This window comes from Lynx canadensis, chromosome C1, assembly GCF_007474595.2.
Source record: "Lynx canadensis isolate LIC74 chromosome C1, mLynCan4.pri.v2, whole genome shotgun sequence".
In the NCBI taxonomy this organism is placed as follows: domain Eukaryota; kingdom Metazoa; phylum Chordata; class Mammalia; order Carnivora; family Felidae; genus Lynx; species Lynx canadensis.
In genome coordinates, this window is record NC_044310.1 from 147,526,180 (window position 1) to 147,547,242 (window position 21,063).

A 21,063-nucleotide genomic window follows, 5' to 3' on the forward strand; every position below is an offset into this window, starting at 1 on the left:
TACATAGAATAAAAACTAAAAACAGGCTTTAAAATGATATATAAATACTCACAATATTATTATTTAGAGTATTTATAGCCATTTCCAGAGCCACAGGCTAAATTTTGAGGCAAATATTCACATCAGCAATAGTAATGGCTCAGTCATACATCTCCATTAGGATGCAGTTGGTGAGGGAGAAAGCTCCCACCATAATATATACACTGAGTCCTCTGGATAGTAAAAATCTAGGAGGAATATTCAAACATAAGAGCCTCTTCACAATAACAAAGTAGCTCTTCCCTCTTAGCCTCTAAAATAAATAAAATTTAATAAATCTGCATTTCTAACTTCCAATCTGAACATTTACCTTTACTAATCAAACATCTTTCCATTGTGCAGAAAAAAGCTATGTAAGATAGCTGAGCCATATAAAATACTAAGTTAGCTTTTACCTTCCGAAGTTCTTGGTTTAATTTAGTTGCTCTGCTGGTGATTATAATGACAGAAGTAGCTAAACCACACACCTAGTGAAAAATATTCTGATCACTTACCTATTTTTCTCAATTTGGAAAGTGACTCCATAATTTTATTTATTTTTTTTTAATTTTTTTTTTCCAACGTTTATTTATTTTTAAGACAGAGAGAGACAGAGCATGAACGGGGAGGGGCAGAGAGAGAGGGAGACACAGAATCGAAACAGGCTCCAGGCTCTGAGCCATCAGCCCAGAGCCTGACGCGGGGCTCGAACTCACAGACTGCGAGATCGTGACCTGGCTGAAGTCGGACGCTTAAACCGACTGCGCCACCCAGGCGCCCCTTTTTTTTTTTTTTTTAATTTTTTTTTTTGACTCCATAATTTTAAGAAAAGTTTAATGAAGGCTTATAAGTCATCCTAAATTTTGCAATTTTAAATTATCTTTAGACAAATATCTTTGCAGGTTTGTGTAATTTCTATTCTTTTTGTCCATCCAAAATTCCTAATTTCAAAGGTTTCCTAACTTTCATCTTTATAACAGCACACCAAGATTTTACAGTTTCCAGGTGTATTGGGCACTTCCAACACTTGAGGAAATTCCAGACTTCAGAAGTGTGAGATAGCTACCACCTCGATCCCCACCCACTGTTCCTGCCCCATAATGAAGTCCCATGATACAATTTCATCATGATATCCTAGGATGTGAAACGAAATAGGTAATTCAGGAAAGGAGAACCATGGCTGTGAGAATCCAACCACACCAAGGCTGACTGTCTCCCTAATTCTACCTGTCTGAATCATTCCAGAAATCCTAAACTGACTCACAATTAACTTAGCTACCAATTTTCTTCTTAGTCTGTTTAAGCCTCTTCCTTAAGGTTCTGGCTCCATGACATCAAACACATTTGTGGTGGGGAAGAGGTAGAGAGGCAGCCAATGGTGGCAAGCAAGGTACATAAGGGTAAAGGTACTTTAACACCAGGAGTAAGTCTATGAAAATAAACATTGTGCTTACAAACTGGCTCAAAGTTGTTTATAATTTTCTCATAGTGAAGGCAGCTTTCCAGCAAAATGGTAGTATCTCCTGAGGCTACCTGATGCATCAGACAGCTGGCTCGAGATTGGCAACTGGCCACAGTGAATCTGGCCCAAAGAAAAACTCTTAACTCTTCTAGTGTTAACGGTGGCAGGAGACACCTAGGGCTCCTCCACTAAGAAGCAGGATTGCAGTGAAACACTGAAGGATTAATGTGGATAAAATATAGCTCTGACATAATCTGCTTGTCTGCCTGTATTGGGTCTGACCCTCTAGAAAATACAGCTTGACTTTACTTTTTAATGTTATCTTTCCATATCAGACTCAAACACTGAATCTAATCAGCCTGGTTCTTGAAACTGTCTCTCTCCCCAACTACTACCCCACCATACCCTCATTGTCCAAATATAAATCTATCTTTGATTTTCAGCCTGGTTGCAGGGGACTTCCTAGCTTTAGACTTGTTTCTGACCAAGAGAATCTCCTCCTTGGATTTTGTTTTGGTAAGTACATTGTCTTTTCAGGAGAGCCATTCCCACTCAGCAGTTCTCACCTCCAGGGTCCCCAGGGTCTGCCTTCTTAGGTGGGAGGTGACAGCCAGAATAAGGTGGGCTCTCAAAAGTATGGCCAGAATCCACTAAATTAAAGAATAACAAAATGGCCCATAAGGTAAAGCCAGAACTCGCATCAGCATCCAAAGGCACACTTCCTTCTTCTGAGAGGTGACGGGAAAGTGAAAATATGGCAGGTTTGAAAATTGATGGCACCCGAATTTCTTATAGAAGGGTTTAACGGTATGAATCTGGCCAGAAGAGGAGGTTAAGTGATTTATTTGGAAGCTACACTTCCTATTGACATGGCAAGTATGCTATTTTTACTTAGATTTTTTTTTTTGGAGTAATTGTCATAGAAAGCTCAATTTTTTACTTGGAATGTGTATTTTTTTTATATAAGTGGAGTATCTGGGATGATGGCATGCCTCCTAAACCATCCTTTGTCCCTATATCCATCTACACTAGTTTTAAGACGCAATATTATTCCTAGTGGAAATTTTGAAAGAATATGATCAAGATAAAACAGCCTGTTAAAAGTAAAACATAATGGCTCAACCACTCCATATGCTACATTTTTAATAATTATTTTCATCATAAGAAGTGTAAGGAAAAGGTAACTGTGGCAGACATTGCCCCTACTCCTGCTCCTGCCCACCAGAATCCTAATTTTATTCAAGATCTACCTTCCCCATAGGGTCCCCATTCTAGGGAAGGTGAGCACCATCCCCAGCCCTGGGAGTAAATCTTGATTTATTTTAAGACATTTACAAACATCTATTCGTATGGTCAGTATTTGATCTAGGCAGGGACAAAACCCATTCTGGCCAATGAAATGTGAGGAGAAGTCTTACAAGTCAAAGGTTTTCTAGCTTACAGGGAAGAAGAAAAGGTCCTTTTCTGTTTCTGTGTGTTGTGGTGGGCAGTGCTTCAGGAAGTCAGGGTAAGAGAATGCAGAAAACCAGGCTTCTCTGTTCTTGGGCTTCTCTACCTCTGTACTTTGTGGAAAATAAGGAATTACCTTATTGTTTAAGTGACTTTGGCTTGGGTTGGAATTCTTTTGCTTACAGCCCTAGATATCCTATTTGATAGCTAACTGAGGGGATTAAAAATGACTTTTTAAAATGTGGCATCCTGTGCTGGAGAGAATGTGGAGAAATGGGAACCCTCTTGCACTGTTGGTGGGAATGCAAACTGGTGCAGCCACTCTGGAAAACAGTGTGGAGGTTCCTCAAAAAATTAAAAATACAACTACCTTATGACCCAGCAATAGCACTTCTAGGAATTTACCCAAGGGGTACAGGAGTGCTAATGCATAGGGGCACTTGTACCCCAATGTTCATAGCAGCACTTTCAACAGTAGCCAAATTATGTAAAGAGCCGAAATGTCCATCGACTGATGAATGGATAAAGAAATTGTGGCTTATAGACACAATGGAATACTACTTGGCAATGAGAAAGAATGAAATATGGCCCTTTGTAGCAACGTGGATGGAACTGGAGAGTGTTATGCTAAGTGAAATAAGTCATACAGAGAAAGATACCATATGTTTTCACTCTTAGGTGGATCCTGAGAACCTTAACAGAAGACCATGGGGAAGGGGAAGGGGAAAAAAAATTTGAGAGGGAGGGAGCCAAACCATAAGAGACCCTTAAAAACTGAGAATAAACTGAGGGGTTGATGGGGGGTGGGAAGGAGGGGAAAGTGGGTGATGGGCACTGAGGAGGGTACCTGTTGGGATGAGCACTGGGTGTTGTATGGAAACCAATGTGACGATAAATTTCATATTAAAATAAAATAAAATAAAATAAAATAAAATAAAATGTGGCATCCTAATATTGCTTTGGAAGGAAAGTACTATGAAGGATGAAGAGAAGCAGATCCAATGTATCCAGAGACCACCATCTACACTAACATCCCTCAGATGATTGGCAACAGACAGGAGTTCAACATCAAGGGCCATTTTAAAGACAAAAACACAAAACTAACAAAAACAGCTCAAACTCAAATGAACAGAATCAGTAAAGACAAGATAATCTATAAACACATTATAAGCTCTATTTTTTTTTATTTTTTTAGCTTTTTATTTTTTTATTTTTTAATGTTTATTTATTTTTTCAATATATGAAATTTATTGTCAGATTGGTTTCCATACAACACCCAGTGCTCATCCCAAAAGATGCCCTCTTCAATACCCATCACCCACCCTCCCCTCCCTCCCACCCCCCCTCAGCCCTCAGTTTGTTCTAAGTTTTTAAGAGTCTCTTATGCTTTGGCTCTCTCCCACTCTAACCTCTTTTTTTTTTCCTTCCCCTCCCCCATGGGTTTCTGTTAAGTTTCTCAGGATCCACATAAGAATGAAAACATATGGTAAGCTCTATTTTTTAACCCTATTGAGCCAGAATTTGTCTCCATGTTACCATGTTATTCTTCATTTTGGGGAAGCAAGAAGATTTTTAAGTGCAATACAGTTGAGGTGAATAAAGTTACTTATGTAGGCATTATGACTCCATTTTCCAGGTTCAAAAACAAGAATAATAAAACTGGCCTGCTTCTTTGAGATAGCATGAGGAAAAATTTAATTAACCATAAGGACTTTTGAAATTTTATCTATCTATCTATCTATCTATCTATCTATCTATCTATCTATCATCTATCATCTATTTAAAGTAGGCTCCACCCGCAAAGTGGTGCTTGAATTCACAACCCTAAGATCAAGAGTCACATGCTCTACCAACTGAGCCAACCAGATGTCCCAGGCTTTTGAAATTTTAAATGCCACATAAAAATGCTATCATATCACCTCAAACCAACTACCCGTACTCATGAAGAAAGTATGAGTGGATTAGGAGTCTGATGGTTCTCTTTCTCAGTTCATTATTTTTTAGACATTAACAATATTTAACTTTATGTTCTTATATAGGCACTAATATGGCAAGTAGACATAAACCTATGAAGGTGGTGGTTATAATTTCTTTTTTTTCTTCCCCTTCCCCTCAGGCCACACTCATGATGATAATTTATTACATTACTGGTTCTCCATAGTCTCAGTTCTAATGATATGGTTTCCTCAAAAGGATTATATATATCCACAGTTGGACCTCAAGTTATAAGGAGTAGGAAAGCCTTGTTATATGCAATTGATTTGATATATAATATAGCATTATAATTCCTCTCTTGTCAAAATTTGACAAGTCTGTCCATAGAAGTTTTAATCTTATCTTTGTTTTTAGTTACATATATTTTATTATTTTAATAATAAATTCTATCTGTTTTATCCACGTTAAAAAATAACATATGTCAATTGTCCTGGACACAAATCTGTCAAGCTGCTATGTTTCCATTTTCTCCAATCTGATTTACTCAAGATTAATATGATTTCACATCAAGCAAAGAACAGAAGCCTCTCCTAAATGGCTCTTACTCCTTCATCCCTTAAAACACAGATTCTTCAGTTTCCAAAACTATTAAAAATGTAGCCTTATACACCACTACACTGTGTAGTTTCTAGTTGAAACAATTATACCAAGAAGGTAGGTGTGGGCTGCAATGATACTAACTATATAAAGACTGTTGACCTAGAAATTTATAACCACTATTCTCAGACATAGTTTCACAGATACATTTAAATAAACATAACATCCAAGTAAATATACAGACTTTGTTATTAATTAAGCAAGGCAAACTCCAAGACTAGTTTTTAGGGTATCTTACAAAAATTGCATCCATTTGTTCCCTTGATAAAATGCATTCCACTATAGCCAAAAGAATTTAAAATATGCTTTCTTCCCACGACAAACCCAAAGTAGGTTGAACAATCACCACATATGGCTTTTGATTTAAGAATCATAAAGTAATTGGGGCGCCTGGGTGGCTCAGTCGGTTGGGCGTCGGACTTCGGCTCAGGTCATGATCTCGAGGTTTGTGACTTCCAGCCCTGCGTCAGGCTCTGTGCTGACAGCTCAGAGCCTGGAGTCTGCTTCGGTTTCTGAGTCTCCCTCTCTCTCTGCCCCTCCCCTGTTCACACTCTGTCTCTCCCTATCTCTTTCAAAATAAACATTAAAAAAATTATAAAAAATTAATCATAAAGTATTTTCAATGATGTGTTTAAGAGAAAGATATTAAATATACATGACAAAAAATAAAACGATAGTCTACAACTATTACCTCCCTGTAACAAATATAAATTCCAAGCCAGGTTGGACAATCCATGTTGGAACATGCCAAGAGAAAATGAGAGTTGCAGTGACCCAGGATGTTGCTCAAGTGGGTCATGTAACCTATGTGACTAAGTAACACATCAGAGAGACAGACAGAGCATGAGCGGGGGAGGGGCAGAGAGAAGGGGAGACACAGAATCTGAGATAGGCTCCAGGCTCTGAGCTGTCAGCACAGAACCGGTCGCGGGGCTCGAATGCACAGTGAGATCATGACCTGAGCCACAGTCGGACGCTTAACCGACTGAGTCACCCAGGCACCCCAATAGTAACTTTCAAATAACAAGTAAATTGAAATAATTTAGTTGAGAAAATATGAAACTATGGGCCTTGGCAATATACACATAGAGGGACAAAATTGTTATAATCATTGTTGATTTTAAACAGTATTCAGATTCTGATCTCATAAAATAATAGAATAATTATGGATCAATAATTAAAATTTAATATATCTATCAAACAATAACGTAGAAATTACTTGTTATCACTCTATAGCTTTTGCTGCATATTGGCTTCACATCTGACATAGCTAAATGGAGCATCAGACAATTATATCTCATCTATATGATTAATTCATCCAAATGTTAGGAAATTAAAGCCACAATCTCATCTGAGTCTAAAACAAGCAATTAAACTTGTCTTCACGTTACTAATGAAATACAGACTAAATAGAATCTAAATAGCTTCACACGTATTGAATAAAGAAATAAGTTCAATTGCAGTCAGATTTTTTAAAAATATGTTTTAGTAAAAGACAATATCCTTTAAAGGACACTGTCCAAGACAGTAGCCATGAGCCACCTGTGGCTATTCAGGACTTAACATGTGGCTAGTCCCAACTAAGATGTGCTACAAGTATAATATGCAAACCAGATTTCAAAGACTTTCTATGAAAAACAGAATGTAATATATCTGATTAATAATTTTAATATATTGATTGTATCTTGAAACTATAATGTTTTGGAACTACTGAGTTAAATGAAATATATTATTAAAATAAATTTCATTCTTTAAAAAAGATTTTAATATGGCCACTTAAAAATGTTAAATTATAGGGTGTTAGATGGCTCAGTCAGTCAACCATCCAATTTTGGTTCAGGTCATAATCTCGTGGATTGTGAGCTCTGGCCCCGCATCGGGCTCTGTGCTGACAGCTCTGAGCCTGAAGCCTACTTTGGATTCTGTGTCCCCTCTCTCTCTATCCCCCCCCTGCGCGCTCTCTCGCTCTCTCTCAAAAAAAAAAATTTTTTTTAAGTGTTAATGTTAAATTATATATGTGGTCCACATCTCGCATCGTACTTCTATTGCACAGTACTTACTTATCTAGCAGTGAACACAATTTACCAATGTGATTGATAAATGTAAATGCTCAAAGTGGTGTGGTGTGAGGGAAAAGCATTCAAGTCAGATGAGCAGAAGAAACTCATTCTGCTCAGCTATCTGCTAGCTCAGAAACTTAGGAGAAATTGTTCACTTTCTACTCAGCTGTAGTTTTTCCATCTGTAAAATAGTTGTCTAAATGGCCTATGTTGAGGATTAAAATGGCACGTACTTGTCATGTCATGTAACGGGTGCTCATTACATATCAATTCATTCTTTAACTTGGATTTTTAAAAATCTGTGTTTTTGCTTTACACACAGGAAAAAACATGTATGTCAAATTTATTTATGATTTTACTACCTGGGGATAACTACTGTTATTGTTTATTTGGATAAGCTTCCAGTCTTTTTTCTGTAGCTACATAGATGTAGAAGTAACACTTTCAGAGGGAAAAGAAAAAAAATATGTAAGAGAATCCATTTCATACAAACTATTTTGTGGCCTAACCCTTAATTAAGTTGCATAGCAACATATTGCAGTTATTTGTGTCATTAAAAATTTTTTAATATAATTATTAATGACTGTGGTATCCCATTACATGGATGGATCATAAATGATGAAGCTAATCTTCTGTTGGCTATTTAGTCATTTCAAAGGTTTTGCTATCATTAAAGAATGGGGGAAAATGTTGAATATCCTTGAAACTACCTATTTATTTCACTTCTATGATTATTCCCTCTAAGATTATTTCTAAACAACAATAATTCACATTTATAAATTTTTGATGATTTATTGCCAGATTGCCTTCCAAAAGAGTTTATATACCATTCATGTATAAAAATGCCCATTTCTTCCATATTTTCAACCTTAGATAATTTTTTTAATGCTTTACCATTTTGTAGGTAAAAATCTTTTTTTAAAGTTTTATTTATTTAATTTGAGAGAGAGAGAAAAAGAGAGCATGAGCAAGGGAGGCAGAGAGAGAAAGAATCTCAAGCAGGCTCCACACTATCAGCACAGAGCCTGATGCAGGACTTGAACCCACGAACTGTGAGATCATGACCTGAGCGAAAACCAAAAGTTGGATACTTAAACAACAACGCCACCCATGTGCCCCAAAATCTGAGTATTTTTTAAAAATTTTATTGCTTTGATGAGTAGGGAGGTCTTCGTAAACTTCTTTGTCATGTGTATTTGGAACCACCCCCAGAGTTCCATGGACTGCCACTATGACATCTATTCACCTCTTCAGCACCTGCACCATGTACTCTGCATCCCTACTAGTTACTGTAGTAGATGAGCCATCAGTGTTTCTTCCCCTACTTGTGCACCAAATCCCATTACTGGATTTTTCTCATCAGCATCAAATATAGTAATATTTTCCCCATTTTAAGCAAAACAAAAGACCAAGCAACAACATAAAAGTCTGGCCCTACTTTCTTGCTCTCCTTTACAAAAGAAATTCTCAGAAGAGTTGTAGGTATTTCAACTTTCAAGACAACATTCAAGGTTGTCTTCAATCCTCTCCTCCCAGTCACTTAAATCCAACCCAATTAGGCATTTGTTCCCAATGACTCAACAGTTGTTTGTTCTCTAGAGCCAAGGGTCAATTATCAGTCGTATAATATTTGACTTAGCAGCATTTACTCAGTGATGATCCTTCCTCAGCTCATACTCTTGACCACTCCCTCTCTACTTGCCTTCCTGGACAGCATAGTTCCTTGGTTTTCTTCACATCTCACAGATCTTTTCTCAACACCCAATGTTGGTTACCCCTCTTCTTACTGACTCTGTAATGTCAGCAGATTCTAGGGATCTCTCCTTTGTCTCTTCACTCACTATTTCGGTGATCACACCCAATTTCATGGTGGTGACTCACAAACATGAATCTCCAGCTCAGATCTCTCTCCTGAACCCCAAAGTCATGTAACTGACTGCCTTCACAAATCTACACTTAGACATCTGATAGCATCTCAAACTCAATATGTCCAAACCTGAACACCTGATCTTCCACACAGCCTAACCCTACATCGTTTACAGTCTGCCTCATCTCAGTTGATGGGAACTCCATCTTTTCAGTTGCTCAACCCAAAAACTTTGGACTATTCTTTTGTTGTTCTTTTTCACATGCCTAATAAACTCTATCAGCAGATGCTGTTGGCTCTAAACCCTCAAAATGTGTCCAAAGGCTGGCTATTTCATGCCACCTCCACTTGCTGATCCAGACCACCATTATCTCCCACCTGGTTACTTTAATAATCTCCTAAGTGTCCAATCTTTTCTTGCCTCTCCCTGCTTCCATCTTAAACACAGCAACTCCCAAAGTGGTCCTGCTAAAACGTAAGTTAGATCTTGTTACTCCAAAACCCTCTCACACTTCTGCTCCCAGTAGCTTTCCATGCCACTCATAGTAAAATCAAGTCACTGTAGCTCAGGGAAATGAGGTGACTGACTGGTACGCACTCCCAACCAGAGCCTACCTTTGGACCTGGGGACACAGTCATTCCAACCCAAACCAGTGAGCTGCTAAAAAAATAGAAAGAATTAAAATAAATGTTGGGATTAATGATGGCATCCACTGTCTTTAGCCCAATGAAAATTTTATAGTTTAAAAATGTCCCCCAGATATTTCAACCTTATGTCACAGCACTATGCATCTATTTAAAATAAGCACCCATCACTTGTGCTGGTATGGACATAAATGCACACAATCTATATGAATTCTCACAAGGCCTAATAACTAGACCCAAAGGGGAAAATGGCCTTATCAAAATCTTGGCAGATACTGGCAAAGTAGAGGTCCAGTTAATACTATAGCTAAACATATAATTCATTGTACTCATTAGAATAGTACAATTACATGCCTTACTGCCCACCAACCACAGATTGCTGATGCCGACCACCTCTGTATTTATTCAAAATAGCCCAGTTACTCTCCTTTTCTTAAAAAAAAAAACTACTCCTGAACACGCATTCAGTGTTATTGATGCTTCATCATTTATTGCCAGCATATTTGTAAAATAGTCTCTTCAGTTGACTCTTGCATATAGTCTTTATTTGGTCAGGATATATGTGTGTGTGTTTGCTGCTTCCCCTAAACATTCTAAGCCTTTTATTTTCTTTTTCTTTCCTTTTTTTTTTCTTAAGTAGGCTTCACTCCCAGCACAGTGTCCCATGTGGAGCTTGAACTCATGACCCTGAGATCCAGACCTGAGCTGAGATCAAGAGTTGGGCACTTAACCTACTGAGTCACCCAGGCACCCCTTTTCTAAGACTTCATAAAGGCAAGGCCATATTCTAGTCTAGTCTGTCTGTTGACTCTCCTACCAAGGAGCTTAGCAGAAACCACTGTATGTTAAGGATTTCCCAATGAATCTTCATCAAGCAAAACATATCAGTAATTATATAAAATTTATTCTGGATAATTATATGTAACAGACTATTAAGCTAGAATTTATGAACCTATATTCCTCCAAAGTGAATTCCTACTGCTCCCTTAACATGCCTTGCCACTCTTACCTTCATTGTTTTCACCTTTAATTCAACTCAACGGAACAATCATTTATTTGAAAGCTGCTATGTGCCAGGATGGGCCAGGTGCTAAGGATACAAATATTGCTAATAAATTATTTTGTCTTCAAGGGGTTTACAGTCTAGTCATGCAACATCCCTTCTTAGAATGTCCTCCCTACCTCCTGTCTTATCCAAACTCTGCTCATTCTTTGAACCTATAGCGAATTTTATTTCCTCCACTAAGCTTTCCTAAGCTATTTTTTCCTCAGTGTGCCTTCCCACTGCAGAAAACTTAGCATGTGATGTATGTCCATCATATTATCTACTTAACCTTCAGTAATGGCAATAGAACTGTGTATCTCAACTTTTTTCTGAGTGATACAGCATTGTACAAAGGAAGAGCAGAAACTGAGTTCAGATGAAAAATAAGGTAGGAAAATGGGCTGTGAAGGATAGGTCTTAGTGGAAAGCATCCACTTCGGGCTGCTAAGGCAAACTTTTCCAGGTTTAGGAGCTGCTAACCTAGAAACACCACAATCCTAGCCAGATGTTCTAGGGGGACAAGATTCATCTGGGAGGAAGTGTAATGGGGCAGCCAACATGCTTTAAAAGGAAGGAGTCAAAGGGACACCTGGATGGTTCAGTTGGTTAAGCATCTGACTTCGGCTCAGATCATGATCTTGTGGTTCATGAGTTGGAGCCCTGCGTCGGGCTCTGTGCTGACAGCTCAGAGCCTGGAGCCTGCTTCAGATTTTGTGTCTCCCTCTCTCTCTGCCCCTTCCCCATTCGCACTCAGTCTCTCTCTCTCTCTCTGTCTCTCTCTCTCTCTCAAAAATAAATAAACATTTAAAAAAAATAAATAAAATAAAAGGTAGGACTCAAACTGATCTTCTTCATAGCTGTGAGAAGTAAGTGAAATGATTCATTTTCATAAATACCAAATAAAAGTTGTGCTGTCTAGTTAACAATAGGTTTACAACCTATTGGAAATATGTACAAACTCCTCCTCCCCACAATGGAGTCTGAATCCCTTACACACTTCACTTCCTGTTTTTTCTTCCCCCTTCCCATTTCACAGGCTTATTTTCCACTGGCTTTGCAATGAGCATGCGCCAAAGAAGTCTGTGCGTCACCTCAAGGAGTATACATTTGTTCCAATCAGACTACTTTTGCCTTATAAGGGCATAGGTGACTTCCGGGTAAGGCTGTAACATCTGTAGTACTCAGCCAATGAGGAACCAGGGGAGGGACTTGCATGCTAGGAGATAAATTGCCTGCTGTAACAGTCCCCAGTGTGCCTGTCCATCAGACAATGCTCTTGTAAGAATGTTGATTAAAGCCTCATTTCACTGTGCTCTGAGTCTCTGTATCCCTCCTTTGATTGGGTCAGTGCGCTTATTTCTCACAAAAAATTTCTCACAGCCACAGCAGCCTGATTATAATGATCCCCCCGGAAAAACAAAAGAACAAAACCCACACCCATCTCGCTCTTGCTTAATGAGCTCTAAAATCTCTTTAACAAGGTTGAGATGGGGAAAGGAGAGAGAAAGTTTATTTTATAATTAGAGACTTCAACTAAGTGCATGGTTGAGTTAACATTTCATTGTGACTGAGTTTCAATTAAAGTGTAATTAATCAATCAACACATATAAATGATATATTATTAATTTTTCCCAGCTTTAGTGAAAGGTGGGAAGAAGAAAAAAAAAGGAAGGCAGAGAGGCAGGGTGAGTAGGGGCTCTTAGAAGAACAAAAAGTTTCTGCCCAGGAGGAACCACGACCATTGCCACAGAGATGTAAGAAAAAAGCCTGGGTCAGGAAAGGTTTGGACTTCACCTACGATTGCCTAGTATATGAAGACAAGTAAAAGCTGTAACCAGAGTTGGATCAAGAAGCTACTAAAGCAAATAACTCTACTTGATAAGATTTAAGGTTTTCCTTGTTGTCACTTATTCCTTAACACTAGCAATTTCACATAAATGAGTTTCACTTATAGGCAATACATTAAGAAATATAAGAAATACAGTAAAAGGCTTACTTTAATTGACTATAAACGTGTCACTTGAATAATTATCCTTTCTTTTAACATACATATTCTTTGGGGGTAACTGGATGGCTCAGGCGGTTAAGCATCTGACTCTTAATTTGGGCTCAGGTCATAAACATGGTTTGTAGGTTTGAGCCCTGTTTCAGGCTCTGCACTGGCAGCACAGGGCCTGCTTAGGATTTTCTCTCCCTTTCTCTCTGCCCCTCCCCCCTGCTCTCTCTCTCAAAATAAATTAAAAAAAAACTTTTAAAATATATATTCTTTGAAGAGAATTTAGAGGTCACTATACTATAATAAAAGGCATATTTTCCTATAAAATATTCTGCAGAAACTTCACATGCAAAACACACATGAGGTAAGCTATTGATCTGACCCTACAGTGGCATTTCTGGCTTTACTCATTAAATTAATTTTAATATAGAATCTACACTACAGAAAGGGTACCCGGGTGGCTCAGTCGGTTGAGCGTCTGACTTAGGCTCAGGTCATGATCTCACAGTTCGTGAGTTCAAGCCCCACACTGGACTCACTGCTGTCAGCGCAGAGCCCAGTATGGATCCTCTGCCCCCCTTTCTGTCCCCCCACCTGGTGCTCTCCCCAAAAAAATATTTTTAAAGAAGGATTTATACTACAAAAGATGACCCTGTCAAAGATGAATTTTAAATCCCCTAGTGTTGTATTTGTTATTCAGAATACAACTAAAAGTCCATTTTCTTAAAAAAATGTAATGTGTTTTAAAAATTTTTATAAAACATATTTTGTGTTTACTGTAGAACAAAATCACAGTGAATTACAAGTAACATAATTCCATGGGTACATTTTTCCATTGCAGTCAATTATTATTAGTACTGATTTATAAATTTCCACTAAAGAAGAGCTTCACGTCTTAAAATCAAAATTCATAGTTACTAAAAATTCATGCTTCAAAACTGTTTCTTAACTGTGTAATAAAGAGCTCAATGAGGTGAGTATTTTCATCATGTTTCAAGCTTATAAAATTTTTACAACCATTGTTTGGGGAAATTACTTTAGAGGAAAGAGAACCCTCATTCAACAAATAGTCAATCTAAAAACTTATTGATTGACTACATTTCAACCACATAGTAATTATGAAAACAGTAAAGCAGAAGTAAGCAGCCTTCAACAGAAATAAAAATTGAGTGGCAAAAATCTACATAATTCAAGTAGCTTTATCTTATCACCTGGCTATGTCTTCTAACTGCAGATCAACATCTTGAAGTTTCTTTTGATATTTCTCTGTAAAGTTATAGAACTCATTAAGAACTGAAGATTTTAAATCAGGGTATGGGCATTCCAAGGTTTCTAATTCCATGGGCACTTCACTAAGCAGGTTACATCTTTCTTCTGAAGAATGATCTAGTATCTGAAAAACAGTTTATGATTGTTTTATTTAACATAAATGACAAATTGATAAACAAATTACTATATGCATCACACTTACTTTCATACTCCAGTCTGAAAGATAGTTTTCTATTTTCTGTTGCTCCAGGCTAAGTCTTTCAAAGACAGCTTTCAATTGTGTCTTCACAAAGTCAACCTGTAACATATAGATAAAAGAAAGTCCCTTTGAGAACCTGTGGAAGAGGGTTTAAGAGATGCCATAGCCAGGCAGTGCTTTCCAGAAGGGGGCTTTTCAGACATCGATCCTAAAAATGGAGCTAGGAGTATGGTGGGGTCATAGACACTCTATACCCTCATTTGGATTTTGTTTGTGGTAAGGCAGAGAGCTTACCAGACTATTTCTGGCTCAATCACCCCTTCTTCCGCTAGCATCCCTGCCTCCAGTCCCCAGCTGGACATGGGGTTTTTAATACCTTTTTAAAAAATATATTTTCTGAGGAACCTCCACACTGCTTTCCAGAGCAGCTGCCCAGCAATAGCACTGCTAGGAATTTATCCAAGGGATACAGGAGTACTGATGCATAGGGGCACTTGTACCCCAATGTTCATAGCAGCACTCTCAACAATAGCCAAATTATGGAAAGAGCCTAAATGTCCATCAACTGATGAATGGATAAAGAAATTGTGGTATATATACACAATGGAATACTACGTGGCAATGAGAAAAAATGAAATATGGCCTTTTGTAGCAACGTGGATGGAACTGGAGAGTGTTATGCTAAGTGAAATAAGCCATACAGAGAAAGACAGATACCATATGGTTTCACTCTTATGTGGATCCTGAGAAACTTAACAGGAACCCATGGGGGAGGGGAAGGAAAAAAAAAAAAAAGAGGTTAGAGTGGGAGAGAGCCAAAGCATGAGAGACTGTTAAAAACTGAGAACAAACTGAGGGTTGATGGGGGGTGGGAGGGAGGGGAGGGTGGGTGATGGGTATTGAGGAGGGCACCTTTTGGGATGAGCACTGGGTGTTGTATGGAAACCAATTTGTCAATAAATTTCATATATAAAAAAATATATATATATATTATTGGGGCATCTGGGTGGCTTAGTTGATCGAGCGTCCAACTTCTGCTCAGGTCATGATCTTGCAGTTCATGGGTTCAAGCCCTGTGTCAGGCTGTGTGCTGACAGCTCAGAGCCTAGAACCTGCTTCAGATTCTGTGTCTCCCTCTCTCTCTGCCCTCCCCCTGCTCGCTCACTCACTCTCTCTCTCTCTCTCAAAAATAAAAATAAAACATTAAATTTTTAAAATTATTTTAAATATATTATTTATGAAATCAATATAACAACACTACAGAATAACTGAAAAATAGTAAGAAAAGTCACCTAAAAGTTTATATCTAGTGCAACTATGACCATGGAGCTTACGGTCTAGTCAGGGGAGGCAGTCAGTACACTCATAAAAAAATAGATAAGAAAATTATCAAAAGGAGGTAGGTGATGTAAAAACAGGGTGAGGTAGGGACTCCTGGGTCTCAGTTGGTTAAGTGGCTTCGACTCAGGTTATGATCTCACAGCTCAGGAGTTCAATCCTCACGTCAGGCTCTGTGCTGACAGCTCAGAGCCTGGAGCCTGCTTCAGATTCTGTGTCTCCTTCTCTTTCTGCCCCTCCCCTGTTCTCTTTCTCTCTTTCTTTCTCTCTCTCAAAAATATATAAACTTTAAAAAAATTAAAAAACAGTGTGAGATAATAGAAAATGACTGTAGCTTCTCTCCTATGGGTGATCAGGAAAGGCTTCTCAGAGGAGAGAACATTTAAACTAAGACCTAAGTGACAAAAAGTGCCATCAGTGGGACAGAGAAAACAGACGATGCAAAGGCCTTGAGATGAGGAGTCTGGTATGTATGAGGAACAGACAGGAGGCCAGCCTCAGTGTGACAAAGTCTAGGAGAAAGGGGGAAGTGCCAGGTAGGAGATGAGGTTGAAAAAGGGGGCTGGATGTACAGGGAGGAATTGTGGGCCAGCAGGAGCTCTGCAGGGATCTACCAGGGGGATGACTGGACCCCACTGCACTGAAGGTAGAATCCCAAAAGGCACTGTAATGGGGGGCAAGAATGAGTGCAGGGAGACTAGTCATGAGGCCATCATAACTTTTCAGGTGAGAAATAAGCATGCTTGGATAGATTCAGGGGTATGTTTAAGATATTGAAGAGACAGAATTTGCTATACCTTCTATTTAAATACAAGACACATGTTTGTTTCTTATGTCAAACTGTTCTAGTCGGGATAAAAATGAGGTATTACATTATTAAAAGTAAAGGTAATATACTGACCTCTTCCAGTACTTTCACTGAGTTAAACTCAGTATGTGAGTATGAATGCTTGGAAATGTGATGCTGTCTGTATTTCAGATCCGCTCTCAACTGCTGAATAGGATTTATCACATTTTTAAGATACACGCACCATTGTTCTGATAACTCTTGTTCTATGGAGAAACAAAATTAAATCCAGGTAACACTTTATTATTTTTTTAAGTTTATTTATTTACTTTGAGTATGTGTGTGTGTGTGTGTGTGTGCACACGCACACATGCAAAAGCTGAGGAGGAGCAGAGGGAAAGGAGAGAGAAAAACTCCCAAGCAGGCTCTGCACTGTCAGAGCAGAGCTGACAAGGGGTTCAAACTCACAAATGGTGTGTGCGTGATCATAGCCTGAACCTAAACCAAGATTCAGCAACTTAATCAACTAAGCCCCCGGGCGCCCCCAGGTAATATATTACTATTTTAAATTTCTTCAAGAACAGGACATTAAGAGTGCAGATTTAGCTTTGGATTCCTTTAGAAAAAAAAAAACTGGCAGTTAACAGTAAGAAAACATAAAGTGAGTGGCCCACTTTCATCTTCAAAACTCCCCTTTAAATATAGGATAAAAACAAAAAAAAAAAAACCTCACCAAAATTTATAAGGTCAGTAAGCCATTCATTTCCAATGTTCTCTTCATTGAGAAAGGATTTTATTTCAGATTCCATTTTATACCTGAAATAGACATTATCTCTATCAGCTTTTTAAAAATAATCATAAACATACATGGGTTTAAAAATATCTAAAAATAGAAATTTAATCTATTTTTTTAATGTTTATTTATTTTTGAGACAGAAAGAGACAGAGCATGAACAGGGGAGGGTCAGAGAGAGACACAGAATCTAAAGCAGGTTCCAGGCTGTAAGCTGTCAGCACAGAGCCTGACACGGGGCTCAAACTCACGGACCGTGAGATCATGACCTGAGCCGAAGTCGGACGTTTAACCGACTGAGCCACCCAGGCGCCCTTAGAAATTTAATCTAATGTGGTCCCATTCACCTATTCATGTATTCAGACCATATACTAAATTCCTAATATGGATTGGACACTTGCCAGACACTGACACAGAAAGAAGCACAGATGAACACTTCAGTTAGAAGTAACAGCGTGAGCAAAGGCAAGTGCCTGGCACATCCTGGCAATGCTTCCTGTGGAAAGAGCTTAGGGCACTAGGAAGCCACTGAGGGATATTAAGCTGATCTCACCTGCCCAGCAGATCTGTGTTTCAGAAAGATTCCTAGGCAGGGGAACCTGGGTGGCTCAGTAGGTTAAGCCTCCAACTTTAGCTCAGGTCATGGTCTCATGACTCATGGGTTCAAGCCCCACATGGGGCTCTGTGCTGACAGCTCAGACCTGGAGCCTGCTTTAGATTCTGTGTCTCCCTCTCTGCCCCTCCCCAACTTGTGCTCAGTCTCTCTCTCAGAAAATGAATGAGCATTAAAAAAAAAAAGAAGAAGAAGAAAGAAAGATTCAAATGAGGATGAGTTGGAAGGAGGGGTAGTCAAATAAAAACAGAAAATGAAAAGGAGAGGATCAGGTTAACCTGGACCAACAAGGTAGTTATTCCAAAAGTTAAGAGATGATGAGGTCCTGAACTAGAGAAATGAGAGTAAAGGTATGTTTTGTTTTTATAGACTAATAAAAGCAATAAATCTTAATGATTTTTATTTTATTTCAATATACTCATTTTTAGAGTACAACCATAACCAGCTGAAACTGGACATCTGAAAACATTGTAGTCTATCCCTTGCTTACGGCAGATTTAACGAAATCATAGAAAAGAGTTTTGATTTGTTGTGATTGTTAAAATATAATATTGGAAATGGTACAAAATAAGAAATTATCAACAATTATAACACTTGATTACAATTATTATTTTTATGTTTGCATATAAGTTTCTAGCCCTTGTCCACAGGCATATGTATGTTAAATAACTATAATTATGAATTAATTGGTAATTAATGGTAATATTCATCATCTTATAATGGGGTTTTTCAATAACATTTAAGATATTTCTAAATAATTCTCATAATTATCCTTTATTTTAATGGCTGCATGGTATTCTATTTTATATATGTGGCATCATCTTCTAAACCAACTCACTTACATGGGACAGAGACTTTATTTGCATGTATAAGGGGGGGTGCTATTGTAGATGACACTTCGCTGTCTACTCTTTATGTAGTTTTTGCCAGAAGTATTTTTAAGATTACATTTGAAACTGTTACATGGAGAATGGGTGCAAAACCTAAGCTCTAAAACCAGAAATTATTTCATAGTGGATTTGTATAAACAAAAACATAGTACTTATCAACCTTCTAGCTCTCCTACCTATATTTCAGCATCCAGAAAGTCATAGTAAAACATATAAGCCAACAGGAGAAGTGGTTTTGTTCACACAGGAGACCAACCTGCTACTTGCATGTAATAATTCTGGTAAGTTCCATCCTAGCTTCCTAGATTAACAACCTTACCCATCTGCCAAGACCAGCCCTTTTTGATGATTGTCCTGATGGCCCAACAAAATCCAAAAGCATTTTTTATGCCTTCTAGAACTATGACAATCTGAAACTAGCTTGTGAATGAAGGCTAACATTTCCTGAATTGTGTTCTATAAAACAGTAATGTCAATGAGATGCCATGGGGAGGGAGGGGGATGGGAAATAGTAAATAAAATCAGATATGTTTCTACAGTGAAGGACTTCTCAAAAACTTGATTATGCTAAAATACAACAAGGTTATACAAAAACGGTAGGAAATGTCTTTTCTAATTTATAGGAACATGAAATTCATTATTCTCCATGGAGTAACTTGCAGAATATTTGTTTTGCAGGATATGATTTAGGAAATATAAAGATTGTGGTGCAACTCAAGAGCATTAAAAATGGTAACTCTGGAGAAGAGAACCCTGCCCTGTTCATCAATGACATGCTAGACTAGGCCCCCAGGTTCTTCAAGTTGGAACTCTGTGCAGATTACAACCTCCTCCCCATCTGAAGAGGGAACAAATATAAGGCAACTTTCTGTGCCCATGTATGCCAATTTAAGTACCCCCAATGCTGTATGGGCTATCCTCTGTTTCCAATAAATATGATGGTACTACAAAAAAAGGCCTCTTGAGTTCTTGTGTGACCATTTGCCTAGATGATATGTTAATCTACTTCCTAGATCTGCCTAGTTGCAATGTAACCACCTGTAAGGTAAACCAGCCTGGTGAAGGGTGTTCTTGAACTCTCAGGAGTCCACTGTCATATAGGTCCTCATCCTTCCAGGAGGGTGCCAAAGTTATAGATTTAGAATCTGTCTCCTCAGAACATCAAACATCCCCAGAGCTTCCTGAGATGACTAGGCTAGCCACTTAATTACCAGTTTTGGTAGAACAAGCAAACTACAGGTCCAAGAATGGTAGTCAGAAGCCATTTAAGCAAACAATTAGCAAAGGGACGTGGATCACGAAAGGCAGAGCAAGAGAATACGTTAAAGTTCCAATAATGGAATTAATAGCCAGGAGACCTGCAGAAAATCAGCAGGTCAGAAAGCTTGGTTCCTTAGAATCAGCTATTGCATCCACTTCTCAGTTGAAAGAGTCTATCCCAAGTGAGCAAACCACAGAGGCAACAAAGGGAGTCACAGAACCAATGGCTAGAGAATGAACTCAGGAGCTGGGCTTAGAGAGTTCTCTGATGCTCTGAGTCATACAGTGTGAATGCTGGTGTTAATTTTATCTTTAAAGATGCAGTTACAGACAACATTTAATTGTTGTTGGTAAAACCTCATGATATCCTCTGTAAAAAGGTGATATTTAAAAAATGTAATAAAACTAAAAGCGTGAGCAAAAGACTATATGTATTCCTAACAGAGATTTGGTTATAAAACATCCCTGTGTAATGAAAGTAGTAAGGTGTACAAATAAACCCTGCAAATTTTATGATTCAACAATTCTTGTTAAAATAAAAATTATAGGGCTGCTTGGGCGGTTCAGTAAGTTAAGCATCTGACTTTCGATTCTTGCTCAGGTTGGGATCTCATGGGTTTTTGAGTTCAAACCCCACATCAGGCTCCATGCTGACCATGCGGAGCCTGATTGAGATTCTCCCTCTCTCTGCCCCTCCCTAGCTCATGCGTGTGCTCTCTGTCTCTCTCAAAATAAATAAAGTTTAAAATAAAAACTGTCTCTCTAAAGAAGACATCCAGA

At 38.3% G+C, this 21,063-nt stretch overlaps 1 protein-coding gene across 1 annotated transcript in view; it reads right to left on the reverse strand.

Annotated features, from left to right (window-relative positions):
• Nucleotides 1–21,063, reverse strand: part of CCDC148 (coiled-coil domain containing 148) — a 255,718-nt gene that overhangs the window by 151,261 nt on the left and 83,394 nt on the right. The window contains 4 exon segments of the mRNA XM_030327589.1: nucleotides 14,346–14,527; nucleotides 14,606–14,701; nucleotides 16,842–16,993; nucleotides 17,461–17,543. Of these exon segments, the coding sequence (XP_030183449.1) occupies nucleotides 14,346–14,527; nucleotides 14,606–14,701; nucleotides 16,842–16,993; nucleotides 17,461–17,543 (513 nt within the window).